Source organism: Pagrus pagrus, assembly GCF_965226575.1.
Source record: "Pagrus pagrus genome assembly, chromosome: 2".
NCBI lineage: Eukaryota > Metazoa > Chordata > Actinopteri > Spariformes > Sparidae > Pagrus > Pagrus pagrus.
The window spans coordinates 34094324-34118789 of NC_140186.1; the positions used below are offsets into that span (position 1 = coordinate 34094324).

At 40.6% G+C, this 24466-nt stretch overlaps 1 protein-coding gene across 4 annotated transcripts; it reads right to left on the reverse strand.

Annotated features, from left to right (window-relative positions):
• Positions 1–937: 937 nt before the first annotated feature.
• galnt7 (UDP-N-acetyl-alpha-D-galactosamine: polypeptide N-acetylgalactosaminyltransferase 7) lies at positions 938–23930 on the reverse strand. Of its 4 annotated transcripts, XR_014624152.1 has the most exons (17): positions 23138–23930; positions 21010–21121; positions 20467–20785; positions 16587–16753; positions 11711–11841; positions 11426–11505; positions 9757–9939; positions 9314–9496; positions 7633–7750; positions 7417–7539; positions 6440–6555; positions 5333–5435; positions 5086–5184; positions 3672–3800; positions 3421–3451; positions 2671–2863; positions 938–2272 (listed from the first exon to the last, which is right to left on the reverse strand). XR_014624152.1 is itself a non-coding variant. In XM_084374245.1 (16 exons), the coding sequence occupies exons 1-16, from the start codon at positions 23258–23260 to the stop codon at positions 2757–2759; spliced, it is 2124 nt and encodes a 707-aa protein (XP_084230371.1). In that variant the 5' UTR covers positions 23261–23930; the 3' UTR covers positions 938–2756. The 4 variants fall into 4 exon arrangements, 3 of the variants coding, with proteins under 3 accessions (XP_084230371.1, XP_084230373.1, XP_084230372.1); XM_084374245.1 differs by having other exon boundaries at positions 938–2863; XM_084374247.1 differs by lacking the exon at positions 9757–9939 and having other exon boundaries at positions 938–2863; positions 23138–23928.
• Between the last annotated feature and the right edge of the window lie 536 nt (positions 23931–24466).

Here is a 24466-nt window from a genome sequence, read left to right on the forward strand (position 1 = left end):
CTAATGTGGTCTATATGATGAGAAAACGGTGAAATCTGCCTTTATTGCATTTTCACAAATAGAATAAAGGTTTCACAGATCAGAAACTGTGTCTGAATTAATCTTCAGGGCCTGTAGATTAATCTAGTCCAGATTTGAGAAGTCTGGGTACAGTGGTTTTTGATCTGGACCTGGTCTAATGAGGTCTGTAGGTATCAAACAAAAACGATGAAATCTCCCCTTTAGCATTTTCACAAATAAAATAAACGTTTCACAAATACAATAGCGGGTGTCAGGCAAAGTTAATGTCTTACCTAAAATGTCTAAAATGTTTTTACATCAATTAGTGTCACAAAAAACAGACAATCAGTGTACAAACAGTCGCGAATCGGAGGCTAACTTCAGCGTCGTGAATACTGGTCATTATTAAGTTACTTGACTACCGTTTTTGCTGAAGACTTACAAGAGTTAAATACAACTAAGAGTTAATGGAAGGCTTGAGTTTCTTACGTTGACAGCTGGACTTGAAGTCCTTAACTGAAGGTAGCCTGCATGGTCCGTTACTGTTTGAGAAGGGAAATGCATGGCAACATCCAGATGTGTTGACTGGAGGCTGTAGGTTGACACTTGGATTTTTTTTGTCCTTTTCAGGTTTTAGACGTTACACATTACCAAGCACAACAAACATGTTAAAACTGGGTAACGTCCTTTTAATTCCACAAAATGTTCATCCTTGACAAAACATGATGCCTACATTACCAATATCCATGGGACATTGTGGTGTGATAGTATGCATGACCCTGTACGACCTCGACATCTGTGTACAACTACTCCACATGCCTTTAATTGCCGCCCGGGGACAAATAAAGTTTTTTTAATTGAATTGAATGACCCCACTCCAGCACCATCTCAAAGTAGAGTGACTTCCTCTGAAATACCAATAACAAAGAAAACACAGTGGTAGTAATAAAAATCAGGTGTTTTATTTGCTCCATCACCCACCATTCAGCCCATATTAAAACTCTGCTATAAGTTAGATATTTACAACATCATTCAAGGCCCCTCACAAAATGCATCATGATCGTCTTTACAAAGAAACCTATTTACATTGTATAAAACATTGCATACATGATCATCCATACACCAAACCCTTTTCCCTTGCAAAAACAAACAAAAAAGCAGTCACATTTTCTTCATTTGCTGTTTCCCAAAAATAAGTCTTTTTTTCTTGCTGGTATCATTCCCCACCCCAATGATCCAGCATTTTCTTTAATCCCTCCCCCTTTTCAGACAGGCAGTTACTAATTCACAGTCAACTGGTCAGCTACTGAAATACTCATCAAGACTGTCAGTAAGGCAGGCAGATCACTGTTCTCACAGATTTGCTCTCTCAACATGTTTAAGTCCCTCTAAAGCATCTTAGTGTTTGTAGAAGTTGATGAAGTTGGATTTAGGTCAGTTGAGGACAAGAGAAGTAATCAGCAACCAATCAAAGTTAAGAAAATATAGTTACTTTTATCCATGCTGTTGTCCATTTCAAAGTGTTTTGTGGGAGGGCATGACACAGTCAGACACGGCCCACTCGGAATGACAAACTAACGCTGTATGAAGCTTGATGCAGGAACACACAAGCATTGCTGGCTTTGTCATTTCCGTGCTTTTTATCCCTGGTCAGGCTTTTGATACAGTGTGGTGATTAAATTCTGCCTATTCAACAACCAAATTCAGCCTGTTAGCTCACTGCGTTAGCTCCAAGCTAAAAGTGGCACTTGAATTTGGGTTATTAAATTCCCTTCACAGACTCTGGAGTGCAAATGTGAAGAAAAAATAAATATAATACAATATGTCCTCGGTAAATTGTTCAGCATGTGCCTGTAGGAGCTTTACTTATACCTCCCTGTGATCTGAGGACAGCCTCTCTCACTTTGGTCACCTTTTTGTTTTTGACATTTGCCTGATGGCTCTTTAAAAAGCAGATGGCAGACTGACAGGCTGTCAATTTTACATGTCAAGTGTTCTTTCTTTAATACATCTATCAAATGACTTGTTCTTGACTATTTGAGCCTGAATCTGTCCTTGACTCACAGACAGAAGCAAACATGATGCCAGCCAGTGTATGTACCAACACTTCACCTGGTTGATGATGTGATTGAATCCTCCACCACTAAAAAGGTGAGTGAGTTAATCAGTTTGGCTAACAGTTGATTGAAAATGTCCGATGAGAGCATGACTGTTCAATAGTTTGAATTGAAGTGATTAATTTTATAAATCAGTGTAGTGGTTCAGAAAAGACCTGAGAGCCCAAAAGAAGAGAGAGAGAGAGACATGTGTAAACACAATGAAAGACAGAGACAGAGCGCAACATGTTTCCAGTTAAGTGTTTGTTCAACAGGTCATTCTGAGGACTAGTTGCTTCAGCCACTACAGTTCTTCTTCTACCATCTGGAGTGTATGTGTTGGTATAATGCATGAGCATATGGACCAGAGATTGACAAAGGCAGATTTTGGCTGATGCCGAATACCGATACTGAACAGTTTTGGGTTGAAGATGTTAACTACTGATACTTAGTATCTTTTTATTGGACCATTCTGGCTTCATTATGTCGGAGGTGAACTGACACTGACTAGCTCATATCAAAAACATGTTTTCTTTGAAAGGACAATATCAGCTTGAGATATCTGTAAACTTACAGCATGGATGTGTTTCTTGGCGTATGTTAATCAGTGTGTATGTCCTCATACAGTCACCATGTTCTTCTCCTAGCTCCCTGCCGTCTTCATACAGCCACTATGTTGTTCATCTCCCATTTCTGAGTGGTTTTACTGGTGTCACAGTCTGATATGAACACTTTGTGGAGCAGGTCGGAGCGATCCAGACATTTCCCTGTTAGGAGAACACAGATGAACATTACTACTAGTGTTTGGTATTCCTGTTGCAGAAGTCCCCAGAAACAGGAGGAATATTTAATTTCCCTTACATCTCCTTCCATACAGATCCCTGGAGGAGAACCTTACTGAGTGGGAGGTGGCCTCCAATATGGATCTATTTTGGATATTGGAGCTCATCTAGTTTAAGCAACTGCACAATGTGTCCATTAGCGCCTTTACGATCTCACCAAATTATATCAAACAGACAAAAGCATGCACACATTCACACCAAATAAAACCGCAAATTGCACACCACTCTGTATCTCTGACATTCCTGTGCTGCAAGTTGTTTCTTATCAGCTGTCGCTGACATGGATACACATCCACTTGGATGACAGCGGCTCCAGTTCAAACTACAGTACTAAAGACCACATTAGCAGGAGTGTGACAGTCAGTAACTGTAGTTATTTGAAATAACTTCATCAAAATGAAGACTCCCTGATCTTTCCTCTACTGGAAACATGATGATTGTCAGCAACAGTTTTCCATGTAAAAAATAATGTATTTATTTACCTGTTGGCACATGAGTGAACCGATGGAGATCCTAGATAGACAGAAAAAACAGGGGCAGTGGGTTTACTCTTGTTTATTCCACTTTCTGTCTAGTCTGTATCAGATCGATCAGTGTGCTGATGAACAGAGCAAAGTCAAATACGAGTAAAGAAGAGATTTGTTGTTTTGATCAGTAGTGTGTGTTGTCTGTGTGTGTGTTGTGTTGTGTTGTGTTGTGTGTGTGCGTGTGTGTGTGCGCGTGCGTGTCTCACCTTGAAGTACTTCCACTCAGTGTGCTGGTTTTGATCACAGTGTGTGATGATGACAGCTAAATTATCACTTCCTCTGGTCAAGCACTGGTCATACTGCATCAGCTGGTTGGCCTCATTGATGCGGAACAACTACACACACACACACATGCAGACAGACAGACACACACACACACACACACACACACAACCCAACCTTAAGTTAATTGGGTCAGTGTTTTCATTGAAATCAGGCAAAACTTGACCACAGCCACGAAAAAACTGGAAAAATCTGCATTCTTTGGATTCTGTAACATTGTCAGGAGTCTGTTCCAGAAAGCAACCATCACTCTACTGAAAGCCAAGTCATGGTGAAAACTCCCTCTTAACTCTGAACCCAACCTGCTAGCTGGCAGAAGAAGCTGTCAGACACACAGTCCATATAAAAGTGCATTCATTTGCAGAGGTTCACATTCACAAAGAGAGAACAAAACCTCTGTTCATTTCGTGTCTATGGACATTTGTGACTGATGGAACATTCCTATCATAATTACCGTATCATATTAGAGATGACGTTAACTCTAACAGCTAAATGGTAACCATTGGTGAATGTAGTGTGCCATAAAGCAAACACGGAGTGATTCGGACAGAGCGTCAGAGTTGGTTGCTGCTTTGTTTTGTACAAACTAAGCAAAAAATCTGTCTGTTTTAGGTTTTGCTAGATAATTTGCTCACTGACATGTTTCTTGAAATGCTGCAATCTGTAAGATAAAGAAAGGACTGTGACTGTGGTGAATCCTAGTGGTAGTTAAAAGTAAAACAGAAAGACTAGGTCGTAGACAGCTATGCACACTTTGACCTGAGAGAAGAAGAAAATAACCTGTCGGATAAAAACAAATACTACTCTTACACTCTTACAATAAATAGTTGTAAGTGTTTAAACCAGGAAGGAAAGTTCATTTCTGATTAAACATGGCAAATTAAGACAGGGGCAGAAAAAGAAAGGACTTTTATTGTCTCAAGTACATCAGACAGGCTGCATATAGTTTACTATACTCTGCCCTACAAGCTAAAGACTGAACCAAACCAGATCAAGATCATCTTCATCTGCACTGAACAGAGCTACGGGAGATAAAGCAATGCACCAATTGAGACACTGATAACCCTTTTCCACATAATTAGCTTCTTAAACCAGCTCTGATTAAGAATCTTGGAACAACGGGCTAGTGAACTTTTCCACCAGGTTTGAGCAGAACTCTTGTATCAAGGATATGACTGTCCATTTCAGTTCATACTTCAGGTCAAGGTAAAGCTGCCATATTTTAATTCCAGCTAAGAACCAACAGGCTTTGGGTCAGAATGCTCCAAACAGCTCAAAATCAGGAGCGCGGACCAGACCCACTTCCATGCTGTTGCAGAAGCCCCATTGTTTCATTACCTGATTACCACCCATCCTGTGGCAAGGTCCTATTTCCAAATTGCCTCCATTGGTGTGTCCCATACTGTCGATACAGTAACTTGTCTCAAAGCCCCGAATCTACACATAGACAGGATACACACACACAAAATGATTAAAAGGACTCATCTAACAACCATGAAAGAAACAGTTACGCAACATGCTGTGTGTGTGTGTGTGTGTGTGTGTGTGTTAGTGTCTTTGTGTGTGTGTGTCTGTGAGTGCCTACCTCTCCCCATTCTACATTTTTAGGAGGCAGAGGGTAGTGCATTGGAATGTCATAAGCTATTTCCTCCATGAACCACTTGAAGCTCTTGCATCGATGGTCCTCCCTGACAAAAAGTTCAGCCAACAAACAGCAAAACAATCATTTACATTTTTATTGTGAGCTAATAATACATGAGTTTCAGAACCATTTCTAAAGAATAAGCAAAGGAATTGCATGAAATTTCTGCTTATTTAATTATTATTTCAAATGTTGAAACTTCAGTGCGAAACAATTTCACAACTGATATGACCAGGAAAACAAAAACAAATATAAACGCTCGCTCATGTGTGAATGTCTCTTCTGAAACATTAAAACTGATAATTTGATGATTTGAGACTCTCCTAACCCTTTAAGGAGCTCAAGTATAAAAACTTAACGTTGTTGCAGACATTTCTCCTTACGAAACATTAAGTGAAGCTTATTCACTGTGTTGTCCAACACTTAAAAGTTCTTCAAAGTCCATTCAACGTCATAAAGAGCAAGATCTTGGGAAGTTTTGGCTGTGTCAGACTGTATCACATCAATTTCGAGGCATGTCAGGTTGTGCAATGATTATGTGGTGGACTATAGTGTAAATGTAAGTGTAGGCAGAGACATATCATCAACATGTGTCATCCATCTCCACCACTTATGTTTTGAAAATGTATCTAAATGACTAAACAAGCTTTGGTCATGGCAAGTATATCTGTATTTATGTTCTGTGTTATTTCATGCAATATTCTGATTGGTGGGTTTGTAGATGTAGGTCGTAGCAGCACTCACATTGTCAAGATTTGGCCCTAACTTTGTGATACTGTCAGAATTTGGACACAGTCCAGTTTTGGTTGCCAAAGCTCCAAATCAGCTGTCTGTGGACTTTTCTTCGAGTGTGATATTGTGATCCTACGATTTTTGCTGATTCTGAGGCAGTGTACAGGTGCCTTTAGATGGGTAATTGTAGTAGTAAAATGAAAATGTCAGCGACATGGAAAAGTGTGATCAGGTATGACAAAGGATTAGAAGTCCAAATATCTACCAAAAATAAAACACAAAGCATGCATATGTAGTTGTATGTACAGTGTGTTGTACCTGAAGCGTCTAAGCTCACTGATGTCTCCGTAGGCTAGAGTGAGAGTTTCAGGACGACTGGCGTAGAAGTAGTCCTTATAGTCATCCCACCATACCTCCACCACTCGAACATAGTTCTACACGCGCGCACGCACACGCACACACACACACGCACACACACACACACACACACACACACACACACACACACACACACAGTATTATGCTTCATACTGCATGACAAATATGCTATAATAACCAATTACATTTACTTGGCCTACATGTTAGATGTTACAGTACACCCAATTGGTGCTGCAGTGGCTCTGTAACTGCACACCAGATGATGCATACAAAATCCATACATACACCATTATCCACACATAAAGTGATATTTATGAAAAAATGTGTGCACACCTCAGTCAGATTTCCCACCATGCAGACTTTTTCTACTACAGCCACAGGGGGTGACAGAGTAACATGAAGACGGAAAGTAAGGTGAGAGATGGAATGTACTAATAAAATATTTGGGCTGATCACCATCTTCACTGAGAGTGTGATTTTACTGCAGTCTACACAGAGATTTGTAACATTCCAATCAGAGCAACATGTATAAATGTATTGTTGATTGATTACTTTTTGTGGTCAATTTCTGATCAATTTCTGAAAATAATTTTGCTTCAAATTTAGCTCTGGTCTCTTTTTTAAGTTTGTATCCAACATTATTCCTTACTCATACTTACATACTATCTGAACGATACGTACTGAAATTAGTGCACTTATGACACAAACAAAACATTCTTTATTTTGGCCAGAAAAAACATTTGCTAACCAGTGATTTTTTTTTGATCTGCCAGTCAACTTGGCAGGTGAGTGAAAAAGTTAATTTCAGACACTGCTTGTACACATGCCCACTTAACAGAATAAGTGGGCACAGATAGAACAATGCTTACACACAGTGTTTTAGTCACACGCAGAGTTGTAGTCGTGAACTATTCTACCTTCAGAGTGGGTGACGATCCAACATGTGCAGGTGGAGGGTTGCCTTGCCATCCTTGAAGTCTGTAGATATGGCCAACACGAGAACATGGTACAAAGAGCAGTTGGCCACCACACTGCCAGATCTATATATACACAGAGAAATGTACATTAATGGTTAAACAGTGAGTGAGATCATTCAGTCTCACAGTGTACAAACTGGACTACTCCTTGCCTACCTTGTATGATATTTCAAAGTTCTCTCCTCCCCATATCTGCAGTCCAGGGTCATACAGACCCAGCTCAAAGAAGAAGTCTCTCTCTATAGCAAAGAGACCACCCGCCATGGCTGGAGACCTACAGGTATAAAGACAGACACACACATCCACACCCAGAAACATACATAAAAGAAACGCACTAAAACAGGTGCATCATTGCAACATAATTCTTCACATTAAAGGTTACTCTGTTTTCCTGGGATCTGTAAAAGTCAATAATCTTCTCGTCTATTCTTTTCAGCTTGGTCATAAAATCAGACATTTAACAGTTTGTTTCTGCATAAACACTGGCATTGCCTTTACATACAGCATTCAGTCAGTCAGTTACTGTATTAATAACCACAATGAGAACAAGGAGCACATGAGATCAGACTGACGGAGAAACAAAGTCCAAGCATGATGAGAAATTAGTGAAAGCAACGCTGAGAAAGAAAAACTGACAGGGAGACATGATGAATGAGAAAGTGATTGGGGGATGGTGGGGATGAGGGTGCCCCATTCCGAACCCGATTCACACCAGAAGCACCCCTGTAGACCCGAAAAAATGTCCCAACACAAACCAACCACTCCTACAGCTTTTAGAGTAGGACCCGTCATTTCTCTTGGGAGGCTTTTAAGTTGTCATAGACCAACTCCCTGTGGTTCAAGCAGGCTAACAGAAACACTGGAAATGATGAGCTAAATTGCCCTTAATAGTTTACACTGAAAACATCAGAATGTCAGACTAAAAGCAGCACCCATAAATCACACTAAATGAAACAAACTGGGCCCACAAAACAAATATTAACTCCAAATAGTAGGAACATTAAAGCACAGAGGCAGTCAGTGGACAGGACAGTAGTAAGCTACTCCCCATCACATTTAGTTGGTTTAGTTGGTTAGGTGTGTTATGCAGCAAGCATTAGACTGTTTATATATGTGAAGTTTCCCAAATGTAAATATAATAAGAGTTGGTATTAAAGATCAACTGGTGGTACCCATATGCACGGTCTGATATTGCTCTGCTGGTGTTTTTCCAGCAACATCATAATTAATGTTGCTCCAGGGCTGTCATAGCAGCTGACCAATTACATTTACATATTACCAAACTTAACCAGGTATTTTGCTGCCTAAACTTAACCAAGAAATTGTATTGCCTAAACCTAACAAAGTGTTTTTGGTGCCTAAGCCTGTGACAACTGAAAAAAGAGAAGTGATAAGTGAATTTACTGTAAAAACAGTAAGTGAGCAGTGGAACAGTTTGTTCCAAATGGGATACAAACCCCGGTCCCTTGGGTGAGAGTCCTGTATTTGACCCATTCAACCACAACAGCTTCCTCTGAAGAAGACTTTGTCACTCTTTTGTAAGTTAAAATGATTCCTGGAGCAACATTAATTAAGATGTTCTAGGAACATCTATTAATATTTAATAATTGTATTTAGGAACATCTATTAATATTTAATAATTTTATTTAGGAACATCTATTAATATTTCTATTGCTGCCATGAGATGATTTTCTGTATTTTTTGACCACTTGGTTTTTGATTAGCAGTTCTTTAAATTAGTTGAGGTATTGTCATACATCATTAGCATCTATCACAGTTAGTTGGGACGTGTTTGTCTATTGTGTTGAAGCTGTCCAGATTAGTCAGACATCTGTACCTATATGGCTCAGTCCGAGTTTTTCTTTGTCTCTTTTCTCTGTCTCCCAGAGGAACTCTCTTCCAGAGCATGCTCCAATCCCAGGCTCCTCTAGCAAAGCCGTCCTGGTCTCCTCCACCCTGGGGCTCAATGGTGAACTTCTGGCCGTGGATGGAGTCAATCAGAGGCACCGTACACACCGTTCTGACAGAGTAGGGGTGGGACCATGCATACAAGATACATGGGGGAGGGGGGGGATTTGTAGGCATGGTGTACATGCAGGAAAAAGAACAGGCAAATACGGATGGCAATGCCAGTGAAAACGCAAAAACATGGGGTGGGGTATTTGAGACCAAGACAGAGCGAGACACAGTGGAGATAGGACAGGTGGGATGAAGGGATGGGAGATGGAGACACAAACAGAACAGGGATGAATGTTAGCATGCTGACTGCTGTGTGTGTACCGGTAGGGCTGGGTGGTATGTTTTCTCTTGGCCTTCTCTCTCTCGCTAAGTGGTACTCTCTTCCAGAGCAGGCTCCAATCCCATGCTCCTCTAGCCAGGCCGTCCTCATCTCCACCCTGCTGAGGCTCCATACTGTACTCATTACCATCTATATAGTCTATCAGTGGCACTGTACACACTGTCCTACACACACACACACACACACACACACACACACACACACACACACAAAAAAAACATACACTTTTGTCTGTATTGGGCTGTGATGATGAGTTGAACACTACACACGAGGGAATTCCTTTTGATGCCCTGTTGAAAAGATAGAGCTCAGACATATCTTGAGTCATTACTAAATCTGACAGCACATCATTTTTGTTCTGTATTATGATAAGAAGTGTTGCAGACCTTACAATTCTGTGGCTCATACACTACTGAAGGACTGAAACCACTGTTAGAGAGCCCTTCAGGAGGTGGTAAATGCACTGCAAATTAAGGTGCAAGTCATATCACAGGATAATTCCTGAAGAATATACAATACCTTAAATGTTCTCAGCAGATACAGTACTCAATGCTGTGGTATAGATAAATATTATTAGTATATTGATAGTGGAGACATCTCTTATAAGTGTCTTGATGAATGATGCTTATTTGCACTTGTGATCTGACCCTTTCATCCATAAATACACTGTATGCATGCTATAGAACGGCACAGGTGTACTAAAACACTGTTGCTGAACATGTATGAACAAAATCAATGTAGATGTTTTCTTTAAACCTCTCGCTCAGCCGGCAGAAAAATGTTTCAGGTTTCAGAGCTGCAAGCAAAAGCAGATTTAATGTAGTAATAAGAAACAAGACAGGTTTTCCCCTGGAAAAGTTATTCAGCCCAGTGGCAAGTATCGTTTGATGGGGGACTGGTGTGGGTTGAACGTACAGATGTCGCTGGGGAGATTTTCAGTTGAGCTGCCCCACTGTAAGTGTAGTTTAAAACAACATATCAAAAATTAGGCCTATGTTACACTTATTTCACAATTTAAAAGTATCACAATACTTTTTGAAGATGAATTACAAGCCAGATCTAGCGTGTGCACTTTGTACATTGTCCACATGCTGCACTCCCTCACCTTTCTCCTTCCATCATCAAAACCTGACCTGAAGCAATATTTAAAACAAAAAAACATTTTGCCCATAATTCCCAATGCGTAGGCCTGGTGAGGGGTCAACTTATGCCTGGTGGGCCACAAGGCGTGGAATACACTCACGGACAACTGGTCACAAACTTTCACTGAGTGAAACATCTGGAACAACTGTGTAGACATTTGTAAAATACAAGCAACCTGCAAATCGCTTACTGATCAGGACTATATGTAACATAGGGATTATCATGTCTTTAATGGGCTGCACAGTGACCCATTAGTTTTTGAATAAAGGTAAGATCACAAAACAAATTTGAGTGTTTGAGTACAGATACAGACTGATAATGTCATGTGTAAAAACTGTCATCCACATGCATCCACAGTAGATTACTAATCAACTATATAGAGAAAGTGTACCATAAGTAAAATAAATGTGATCTGTTACCGATTAATTTTATGTGTGTGTGTGTGTGTGTGTGTGTGTGTGTGTGTGTGTGTGTGTGTGTGTGTGTGTGTGTGTGCGCGCGTGTTACCTGTCTTTTGAAATAGGAGCAATCAGAGGAGCATACCAGTTGATTCCAACTTCACAATGTGCATCCAGGTAAATCAGTACCTAGAAAACAAGCGCACATAAACACTGATGTCGATGTTCTCTGTTAAAGGAGAATGTGATGGCGTCAGCAATGATGATAATAATGATCAACTACTGATGATTATAGTGTTTCACATCTGGTTCAAGTTGAGGGCCCAGAGGTAGAAACTGTATGTGAAACTTTGTATGTTGGTCATGAAGCAGCAGCAGTAAGATCATAAGATACCTGTCCTTTAGTGGCCTCCTTGGCTCCTATACTCCTGGCCTGGATCAGTCCTTCTCTCTTTTCATTTCTGAAGACTTTAACAAGACCGTTCCATTGTTTGATGTACTCCTCCAAACGCTCCTTCAGATGGACTACACAGAGAGAGAGAGAGAGAGAGAGAGAGAGAGAGAGAGAGAGAGAGAGAGAGAGAGAGAGAGAGAGAGAGATATTAGTAGTAGATTAGTAGATTCTCCTTATTTTGAAGAAGACATTTTTGACACTCTCCATTCAGAAATTGCCTACTTCAGGTCCAGGGAAACATGCTTCTAACTGGAGATCTGAATGGACGAACAGGAATCGAACCTGATGTCATGGACCCACAGGGCAACAACCATGTATTTGGTCAGGCCCCCCTGTTTACCACACCAACCGTCACCCGTCGAAACAACCTAGACTCTGAATCCTACTTACAGATGGGCCCCAGACGGTGGAGACAAATTCATTATGGCCTTGAACTCACCTGATCTGATGAATGACATATCAATATATGACCAATACCAATATGTCTCTACCAGAGATGGTGTAAACAAGGCCATTGAGGATATCAATATGATATTTCATAAGGCAGCTATTAAAGCTGACCTCATCAAACAAAAACGGAAGCCTGTTAAAAGGCAAAACGCTGACAAATGGTTTTTATCAAGATGCACCGATTGATCGGCCGGTGACCGGAATTGGCCGATTTTTGTAAGCCGGTCCTAATGCACTCGCGCGCTGCATGATCAAAATCGCGCAGCATCAGCACCACATGTGCACGCACATGTAGTAGAGCAGACCTCGCGGATTACAACATTTCAGCTGTATGGAAATTCTTCAGCGTGAGTGAAGAAGACAATAAGTATCCAATATGCAACACCTGCAAGGACAAAGTTGGGCGTGGAGGGACAACAACAAAAACTTTTGGCACAACCAATCTCATCCGACACTTAAAACAACATCACCCGGCGGAGTTTGCAAAGTTTGACGAAGCTAGCAAAGGCCAACACTCAGGGGCTAAAGGTAAACGCCAAGCTACAGCTAGCACTAAGACAAGTCAGCTTGGCAAGTTTGCCTTGCATGGCGCACACATTACAGTTGGAAGTGAACGAGGGTCCCAACGAAGCATCATTGACCTAGTGAAAAATGTGAGGAAAATGATTGGGCATTTTAAACTAGGGATGCACCGATTTATCGGCTGAACATCGGTATCAGCCGATGTTTGCCTCGTTTACTGCCATCGGCCATCGGCAAATAACAATGACATTCGTCGATGGCCGTGGCTGATGATTATATCTTGATTTACATGTGGCATGAACGCTGTGCTCATGGAGAAACTCTTTTTTTTTTTTTTTTTTGAGATGTAATAGTCTGCCGAACTACGGAAGAGGGCACCCGCGCACTTTCCTCAGTAGAGTAAACTAAGAAGATGGCGGTCGTTTGGCAATACTTTACAGTCTCGGAGAAAGATCAGCGTTATGCAGTTTGCAATACGTGCTCCATTGAGATTTCAAGAGGGGGGACTGCTAGAAAGTCATTTAACACAACAAATCTCTTTGGACATTTGAAAAGCAGGCACGAGGCGGTGTACAGCCTGCAAGCTGACCAAAAACAGAAAAATGAAGCCACCAAGAAAGCACAAACCACCTCCGGTAAGACTCAGCCTTCAATTGACACGGCGTTTGAGAAAGCCAAACAGATGCCTCCAGACAGCGCCAAAGCGAAACAAATAACGAACAAGGTGATGGAGTTCATCACTTTAGATGACCAGCCTTTCTCTGTAGTGGAGGACGTGGGTTTTCGGAATCTGAATCAGGCTAAAACCACATAATTCTGTTTGGCAATGTAAGTACTGAAACAATCTTTTCATTGATTAGTTAGCAGTCCAAGAGGGTTTTTGAAAGTTATTTTTCAGAAAAGAACTTGTCATGTGAACTAAGGTTATCTTTCTTTCAACAAGAAAGTGACATTAAAGGTTGTTTTTGTTTCATAAATTGGTCTGATTGGATTTGTGCTCATTCAAGGATAGTGTGATGAAGAGCTGAAAGACTTGTATGTTTCCGTGGCACAAAAAAAGGAATAAATCACAAAAAGAAAAAACATCGGCATCGGCAATCGGCCAAGCTGTTATGTTAAACATCGGTATCGGTATCGGCCCAGAATTTCACAATCGGTGCATCCCTATTTTAAACACTCACCACAGGCCTACGTCCTACTTCTTGGTATCCAGGATCAACTCGGTCAACCGAGGAAATGCCTGCAGCAAGATGTCACCACAAGATGGAACAGCACTTTCTATATCGCTCAATCGCTGATTGAGCAGAGATGTGCGCTAGGGGCTTTCGCTACGGATCATGAGCTATCTGTCACTCTCACTACGCACCAGTGGGGGTTAATTGAGAACATGACCACTCTCCTCGCTCCTTTCGAAGAACTTACAAAGGAAATAAGTTCATCGACAGCAACAGCTGCAGACGTCATTCCAGCCATCCCCGTGCTGAAATGGTTTTTGGAGAAAAGAGCTGATACAGACTTCGGAGTAGGCACTACAAAAGCCACCTTGTTGGAGACAGTACGGAGAAGGTTTAGTGACATCGAGAAGTTCTTAACCCCATGTTGGTTTTTTATTTATTTATACTTTTATTTATGTATTTATTAAGCTTATTTTATTGATGGATGAATTAATTAATGAACCATAATTTACATAGCTCTTTTTTCTAGCGATTATTTGTTCAAAAAATGTCACACATTACTGTTAGTTTAGTTTTCCAAATTTGAAAATTATGTTCGATGGCAGCATGTTCAACTGTATCATGACAATCGTTTTTGTATTTTTAGTTGGATATTGGATGTGAACTGAAGAAAATGGTTGTTCCATAACACTGCACTTTTAAGATGTGTGTGAATTTCCCACACCATAATTTATAAAGGTCTATTTTATAGTGTTACAGTTACAGTGCATTTAATAGTGTGTGAATGTACCACACTGGGAAGCATAATATTTTGATATTGCACCTTAAGTTAGACTTGAAGAATTTGTCTGTTCACCTGTTCCATTTCTTTTAACAAACATTACATTACTGAAAAGTTGATTGTATTTCTATGTTAAAATGTTCTATTAAAGAAAAGATAGAAAATAAATCTCTGTGTGCTGTAAAGTGGTTTGAAAAAATGAAATCGGAATTGGCTAAAATCGGTATCGGCAGGTGAAACTCCATTAAAAAACGGAAATCGGAATCAGCCCAAAAAATGGCAATCGGTGCATCCCTAATCAAGAATGCAAGACCGTCAGAAAAGACCTGAGAAAAATAGCTAATGAAAAACATCGCCAACCAAACAACCCAGCCTTAGGCATTAGATACAATGAAATTTTGTGTACGATGTACGATTAGGCACAAAAAGCAAAATTATTAAGATATTGAGAATGCCATTAATCAAATCAATTCTGGGATATGTGGAACAATTTCAACACAAAGCAACAGACATTACCCATCCAAAATGGTGACATCTGGAGAGCACATTTTGAAAATCTGTACAAAGACATACCAATAAATTTAAATCAATTCAGATCAATGTATTACACAAGAAAAACTCCAAACATTAGAAGAAACAATTAAAGACAACCAAAACCCCCTTGATTCCCCAATTACTTGGGAAGAATTGACCACACAGACAAAATCTCTCCAGCCGAGGAAAGCTTGTGGTCCAGACAGCATTAAAAACTAAATGCTCAAATGCAGCACCCCAGAGATGCAGGGTGCAATGTTAAAGTTTTTCAATATTGTATTACAGTCGGGATGTTTTCCTGACATCTGGTGCAAAGGGCTCATTTCCCCCATTCATAAGAGTGGGGACAAATCAGACCCTAATAACTACCGTGGCATCTGTGTCAGCAGCTGTCTAGGTAAATTATTCTGTAGTACTCTGAATAAAAGAATACTAGATTTCCTTGAGGAACACTCCATCTTGAGTAAAAGTCAAATTGGCTTCCTCCCAAAACACTGCACCACCGACCATGTATATACCCTTCACACTTTAATCAACAAACATGTACACCAAACAAAAAATGATAAAATATTCACTTGTTTCATTGATTTCAAGAAAGCTTTCGACTCTATTTGGCATGAAAAGCTCTATTAGAGGCTTCTACACTGTGGTATAGGGGGAAAAATGTAATGGCAACATCGTTGTTAAACTTTCATGCCATTAAAGCCCCTTTGAATTTGAATTGAATTGAGAGAGAGAGAGACAAAGAGAGAGACAGACACTGTGATGAAAATGCTTGTGAACACTACATGTTACACCATTATATTTCACTTTGTAAACCACCAACAGAGGTATATATTTCACACCTGACAAAATTTGGATTTAGTACAATGAGTCAAGTTGTAATCTTTAAACAAGGTCAGATTATCTCTGCTTATCTCACTGTCTTAAACTCGTCTTCATCAACTCTGCTTTACTAGTATATATATCCATCTTCTTATTAGTGTGAGAAACTGATGACAACAACACAGTTAACAAATAAGTGTGCATATAACTTGACATTTCATGTATCACAAGCAAAATCATATCCAGACTCTGACCTTCTGTCTTGGTTCACAGGATGAAACACGTTTCTTTTTTACTGCACAAACAAGCTGGAGCTGATAAATACCACAGTAACCTTGCAAAGAAATGTGGCTTCACCATGGTGACAGAACTGAGCAGTAGTGACAGAAGTTAGCCAGACACCGGTGCTGAAGGAGCCCTCTAACAACTGATTACTTATTTTTTTGCATTGATGCTGAACTGTTCAAGAGATAATCAAAATTATTACATGTTTCCAACCCCTACACAGTATGGAGGAAAGCAAGCTCACCTTTGTTGCTGAAGTCATCGATCATGACTATCTCAGCCAGGTATCTTCTGGGAGTCCTCTTGATGACACTGTGGATGGTTCTCATCAGTGTGGACCAGCCTTCATTATGGAAGACTATAATCACACTGGAGGTCAGCAGATTCTCGTCATAATGCCAGTACTTACACCTAGAGAGGTGGGGCACAATGCCAAGAGTACATCAGTTACATTCATTCTGAAATGTTACAGGTTCCCATTTGAAAAGTGCAAATATGCAACCAGATGTCACTGTGCAGAAATAAGTGGAACTTCAATGAGGCCTAGTTAACTTTTCCAAGCCAAAGGCATCCCAGAGCAGCTGACATGCCAGCCCTTGAGGCTAACATTAGCTAGGATACTACTGTTGACAGAAACGTAAAATGTTGAATCCAGTTCCTGCTGAAGAATAGAAAATCTGTGTTACTGCAGTAAGTTGTTGCACCACAATATTTCTTTTGTCTACGTCTGCCTCCCCATTAGATTATGTGAGGTGGAGCATTACTCCCTCTGGTGCCATAACCTTTCTGCAGAGTGTGATGTGCCAATATTTTAAAATTTTGTAGTGCATGCATATTTAAGGTTAGGAAGATAATCTTTGGAATCGGTTCAGATTTGAAAGTCATGTAGTGTGAACACAGTCTTCTGCAGAGCACTAAAGTCACACCCCCGCTGCTGCACAGAGCAGTGTTCACATTTAATTCAAAATATTTATATAAACATTAATATTAATTTTGAATATTGCATGTACAAATTTGCACCAAATTTGACACTGCACTTCCTTGGGTCCTCAGCAACAAACATGCCAAATGTGAAGCTGGATGAACAGTTCACACTTCAGGACGGACAGACAGACAGACATTCCTTGCTTTATAGTTAGATGTTTCTATTAATTTACAATCACCTAAAAACAACAATCGCTGTTTTTTGTTACCTAAGAATCGTCATCTCTGTAAGTTGATTTATAACAACAATTAATCACATACACACTTCTTTCCATTTCTCTTTCCATTTTTCTGTTGTTACTTCTCATCAGTACAGCGGGATACTAAGCTACTAGCTATGAAGGAAGATGATATCCCCATTATTATTCTTCAAAGCTCTGATTGGATGACTGTTTCTCAAACTGGAGGAAACAGCCGTCTATGATCACAACAACAGACCTACATAATTGAATCATTGAACAAACTGGAGATATGGAACCAGGCTCTCTTTGGATTTGCTTTGTATAAAAACTACTACTACTTAATTCAAGACTTGCCATGAGAGGCGGAAGTTGTATCACAGTTAAATGCTTCTGTTAGAGCTGTTATAATTTTCCAGAGTTTTAATTAAAAAAAAATCCTTTTCCAGTCTGAACATCCACTAACTCATTAAGTTGGGCTTAGACAGACTACTGACACAGAAGATCACCTGTCTGCCCTCATAAAGCTAAACTGTCAGTGCACTCATTTCAGCACACTGTTAGTGATGTGATAAAACAGAACACACAATTTTGTAAGGCATCATAGATATGGACACACCCTTAATACACAATGATAATGAATTTGTATCTGGCTGCTAGTCTTGTAGTGGAAGGTGTGTTTGGACATACAGTTTCACGTGTCATTCACTTGTGGATTCTTAGCATTGTAATGTTTAAAACACAGCATGTACACTGCTGTTGTCTAATGCGTTTTGCCTGTAGGGGGTAGAAATGTGGACTTGAGTCATTGTGAATAGATTTGAGATGACTGAAGTCACTGGCTGTGTCCCAAATCAGGGGCTTCATCCTTCGAAGGACGCATTTGAAGGCCAATTACGTCACAACGCTGCACGAAGGCTGTCCGAATTCGAAGGCTCCTCCAAATGCAGCCTTCTTTTCCCTCTTTTTGGAGAATGCACCGCTACTATCTTTCGCGGCCTCCCGTATCCCAAGATTCTTTGCGCACAGCTGCTCAATCCCGAAAACGAAGAAAGAAAGAGAAAATGGCGACGTCAAGTGGTGCAGATCTGACATTTAAATGTAGGAATTGGGTTTATACTCAGTTTTTACTCATTTGAACATCGCCAGATATATTAAACTTCAAGGGACCTTAAAACCTACAACTTTTTTCAGTCAAACTCTCTACTTGTATTTTCACCTACGCAGGCCGGGGGCGGCAGAAATCGTGACGTAAGGGTAAGGGCGGGAACATCTGGTGACGCAACCAGGAAATATTCCGAAAGCTAGACCGTCCCATTTAACAAAGGTTGACGCGGCTTTCAAAGGTACCTCCGAAGGACCCCTGAATTGGGACACAGCTACTGTTTTGATGACTTTCACCTTGACTTGCCAGAAAATAAGTTACTTGATAACATACTTGGACTTGAAATGTAAAATAATCATGACTTTACTTGAGACACGTTGTGCAAATGACTTGTCGGTGCTCATTTTTTGTTTTCAACAATGCAATGAAAAGCAGTGCTCTTATATTGGAGGGTAAATGAGGGGTTTTTTTATGCCTTCCTTTCCTTTTAGGCTAGATATTCTCTGTGTTTAATGCTGGATGTTAACATAGAAGCAATGGTAAAAAATAGTGGAGTCACTTGAGGACTGAGCCCTCTTATTTTACAGCTTATGATAACCCTGGGTGGGAATCAGTGAAGAAAAGTGATGGCAAACAATGCATCCATGATGTTGTAATCCAAAGTACCGGTTAGATCGTCCTGTTTACTCTGTCTCTTTAAAAGCAGATGAAGCTAGTTTGTTCAGTGGGGTGTGTAGGAGTCACACCTTTGTGGCTTCTGTGTGTCTTTGGGTGTGCTTAAACTACAAGTTAACCACCACGTAATTGGGCTGGTGTGGATCCACATATTACACAATAGGTGAGCAAGTGACTGCATATATGTGTGTGTGTGTGTGTGTGTATGTGTGTATTTGCAGATTAATGAGTTAAACGTTGAAAAACAATTAATGAATTCTTCTTCCTCACTTTGATTGAAGTTATTTGAGAAACGACAGATTCAATCAAAGTGAGGAAGAAGAATTCATTAATTGTTTTTGAAAGCGGCCTCCCACAGCAGCTGACAGTGCTGCCAAACAAAAAGGTAAATATTGTAGCCCTTGGCTAAAGTTAGCTAGCATACTACTGTCGACAGAAACATAAAATCTCCACTCCAGTTCTCACTGAAGAATAGAAAACCTGTGTTGACCTCGTCTCCCCATTCATCCAGACTCGTTTAACCTTCTTCCTTTATTTTTTCTCACCGCAATGCATTACTACAGTACATGAAGCCCCAGTGCTGAAGCCACGCACCTACTGCGACACAGAGCGGTGTTCAATGTTTATTCAAAATGTATTAATATTGAACATGTTGTTAACCAAACCACACCAAATGTAACACTGCACAAAATAAGCCTGGAAATACTTGCTTTGTGCAGTGTTGAAAAAGAAAAGGCAGGAGGTTAAACAAGTCTGGATGAATGGGGAGACAAGGTCAACACAGGTTTTCTATTCTTCAGTGAGAACTGGAGTTGAGATTTTATGTTTCTGACGACAGTAGTATGCTAGCTAACGTTAGCCAAGGGCTACAATATTTACCTTTTTCTTTGGCAGCACCGTCAGCTGCTGTGGGAGGCCTCTTTCATTGGTTACTGTGTTACAGCTCCGAAAATATTGATGTCATCCAGATTTTGAATCGCAAATATCAAATGTGCTTTATATGATCAGGGCAGCCCCGATCATCTGCTAGCACCTCAGGAGACTTAAGAGTGGACCTGTAAAACCTTCACATTACCAGATCATCTGTGTCAAACAGCACATTTTTAACTAGTTAGGATAAAGTTCTAATCTAGGGCTGATATCAGGTAAATGAGGTGAACTTGTTGTCAGTATGAACTCACTCCTCATGGCGTATATCATTGATGGTTCTGTCCAGTGAGATCATTTCACTAGCCACCATGTTGAAGCCAAACTCTTTGATGGAAGCCTGGACGGCATCTTTGTACTCAGGACCCAGAATGAAAGGCTTGGCCCCCTCTCCAGGACCGTCAGGAACGCCCTGAGGCTCCGGTTCCTTTGGCTCGAGGTTTCCCAGGATACCTTTCTTCAGTACAGGGCTGCTGTAGGTGTGAGTGTGGGGTTTGAATGTCACATACTGCTGCTGGATCACCTGCTTCTGGTTGGGCTGCTGGTCAGGGTTCTGTGGGTTGTTGGCACCTCCTGAAGATGATAACCAGAAACAAAGGTTTACCCAAAAACTAGCTTGCCAACCCATTTTGCTGGTAAAAGTCACACAAATAAAACATGTGCATGTGTATCAAGACCTATCAAATAGCAGTTCACCTGTACACTTGCACCTGCTTTAGCCACTGTCAATAAAAGTCTTTTTCAGGACAATTACGTTACAGTTTCCTTTCAGTTTAAGAAATGAAACTGTGTCTCACCATGTTTGAGTCTGATGGAGTTGAGGTCAACCTCCACCCCCTCCACGTGAGGCCATGGCACCACAGGCTTAAACTGATCTACTAGGTCTCCTTTGGGCAACAAACTGTCATCCTGTTTGGAGGGTTACAACAGAGGGTATTAGGGTCCTACAGATACACAACAGCAATTAATCCAATAATAATACCATGGTTAGAATTTGCTGGGACAAAGAAATGAATGAGAAATAATAAAAGTGAAGTTACAGTGAGCATGACAACACAACACACTTGGTTTAGCACAAAGCAGCTACATGTATCATTTGGGAAGGTTAATTAGAGAGATATGAGCCTGTGACAAGCAGTACCCCACAGAAGGAGTGAGTGCACATCGTGTTCTGTGGGTTTGTAATCATGAACAAGCCTATGGAACTTTTAAAGGCTCATTTTGCTTTCATTTATGTGTTTGAAAGGGCGCACCTTTGCTGAATAGAGTCTGACCCAATCTCACACAACCTAAAAACATAACACAAGGTTGATCTTGCAACAAGGCTTTAATGATTCAATCAGTCTGTTGTAGGATGATTACCAATATACAAAAGAAAAATGAAATGGCTTTGACAGGAATCAAATTAAATGAAGAAGCCAGTAGTACCTGCTAACATTCTGCACACTGAGCTTCATTTGATCTTCTGTCAATGACAAAGTATTTTCCAGGTGCTTTTATATGCACTGATCATTATTTTGAAAATAACCTGCTCCAAAGCAGGTTAGAAGTGCAGCAGAAGTTACTTTGGTGGTGTACCCTCCTAAGAAGTGAACCACCGTTGAATTCCTGAAAAAACAGTAAACCTTGAACCCTATGGGGGCTCACTGTGTGACTTCTATGAATTATTGTGTCCTGATTGTACAACTTTAATTTGACTATGTTGGACTGCTCTGTACATACAACTGTTGCATGTCTGTCCGTCTGTCCTGGGAGAGAGATTCCTGCTCTGTTGCTCCTCCTAAAGTTTCCTCCACCAGCTCACAAATACCCTGAGTTACATGTGACAACACAAAATGAACTGTTTATCCAGATGGCATGTCAATAACCTAATAAATTAATATTGGGTACAAGAAAGCACAAAATAAATGTAAATATAATGTAAATTCTGTTGTTGGACATTGTATGATATGTGGAGAAGAAAGAGAGAGCTTGTAGGCACACACTTTAACTCTCTTGTACATACTCACAGACATGTACACATCAATGCTGATGTCTAGATCAGTAAACAGATAGAGTAGAGAAAAGACAACAATCTTCTCTATCCTTGCAAAGCATTTAGGTCACAATCTTTAATACAATAGGCTTAATATGATTTCAATATATTTTCAGATTAGAAGCAGCTAGTGTTAATGATAGCATCATTTTCAGATGTGGGTAGCACAACATCCATTATAAATACAGTAAGTTGCTCTTCAGAAAATACCCACACCACAAACCAATAGGCTATTTACCAAGGGTTCCTCATCATGTTGCTGTCATTGCTTTCAAGTAAATGTTAGTTGCGACATGTTTTCCGTAGCAAAAACAAGAGGAAACATAATCTGACGGTCTCATTTATATAACAAGAAAGTTGTTGATGATAACTGATCATTCAAAAACTGTCTTTATAAAGTTTCCCTCATGGAGCTGTTACCTTACAACACAGTTCCGCCCTGTGCTGACATATGCGGATATGTATCCTGGAATGATGTGTATGATTTTGATTTGATTTGTATTGTTAATAGTAACAATGCAGGTGACACACGAGGGACGATACAACTGTAACTTACATCCAAATGTGTCTATCCATTCAAATACGGTAGCAAGACAGCTAACCTAGCGTTTGTGGCTAGCTAGGAACCAATCTCCATGACAACCAATGTAGTAAAGCTAGCCCAACATCTGAATGAAAGCGTGTCTCGTACTTAGGTACATTAGGAGTGATGGTTTTGATGATGAAGATGCTAATGTGCTACTACGACCCCCTCAGTGTCCAGTCACATTTGCTAAATTTGTCATACATTTATGGCGTGTAGGGTTGGAGATATGCTAGCACTGATAACTGTTCCCTGTGCGTCCCTCTGTTTGACACTGAGGGTTAACTGTTCGCTGTTGTCAACTCACCCGTTTTCCAAAAGGGTTTTCATCGCTGGGTTTCGGGGACAGAGAAGACCAGAGCACCACTAGACCAAGGAACGTCCCAACGACAAGCAAACTCCGTAGAATGAATCCTACTTTCAGCCTCATCTTGGAAGCTCCTCGCTGGTAGTCGTGCAGCCAACAGCTAAGCTAGCTTAGCTGCTACAACACCTAGGAACGGCTAACCGGCTGGTAGGGCAGCTAACGTTAACGACTTGTTATCTGCTGATGTTGCAAGTTTAAATAACAAGGTTGGTGCCAACTCGACGACAGGCAGCGGTACTGCCGCGACTCTGTCAAAAAATTGATTTTGTATTCCACCAGGGTGCCGAAAACTGCTCTTTTCCGGTTCTGATCCCTGTCTCCTCCTTGACAGTTGGTCTTCCTGACCTGCTACTGCTGACACTGCTCCAGCTCCAGCGTAGCAGTCCCCCGCGGTGTGGCTGTGTGAGGCGGAACTCTAGCTCACCACTGAACAGCGTGTTGCCTGATATATTATTGTAACATTTTCAGTCTATTTATCAACATCCCACTTGTTAATATTCAGTGTCAATCAGTTCCCATCCGTGGCTTAGGGTGCAGAATGTCTCGCTCATGCACTCACGGATATGACAGGTCTGTCCAGTTGAGTTAGGTGGGGTTGTGGTTCATTGTTGTACCTCCACAGACCATACCTCTGTAGGAATGTACATCTAACACTCCTCCGTCACTCCCGTGGAGGGAAGAAAACAGCAAGCCGGTGTTAGGACAATTATAGCCTGCACAAGATTGAATATAGAATAAAGGAGAACCCACAGGCAGTGCGCAGGGAAGAATAGTATTAATTAAAACATTTAAAAAAATAAAAAAAAAACACTGCTAACTAATAAATGAGTTTTGAGTGTTTATATATGTTCTGTGACAATCCACTTCAACCCAATCGTCAGATAGGGTAGTTGTGGATCATACTGTAGGTGTGCACAGGTAATTATTTTCACAGCATCACCTCAGGAGTCATTTATCACCTAGCTGGCCTTAGACAGTACTACATTGTCAAGCACCACCACAGAACAGGTTTTTGGTTATTTATACAAAGTATGACTTGACTCAGACTGTCTGACTGCATATTCTTAGCTGTGGGCTAACAGTTGTCCCCAGCATAATTTAGCCCCTTTTCACTCACATAATGTTGACCCGGGATTAACCTAAACCCAGGGCTATTCAATGAGGAATAAGACTCAACAATGATCTTTGTTAAACACTGGACCTTTAAGTCTGCAGTCAACTACAAGTGATTATTCATGTAATGAAACCCTTGATAAATTATTTGTTAAT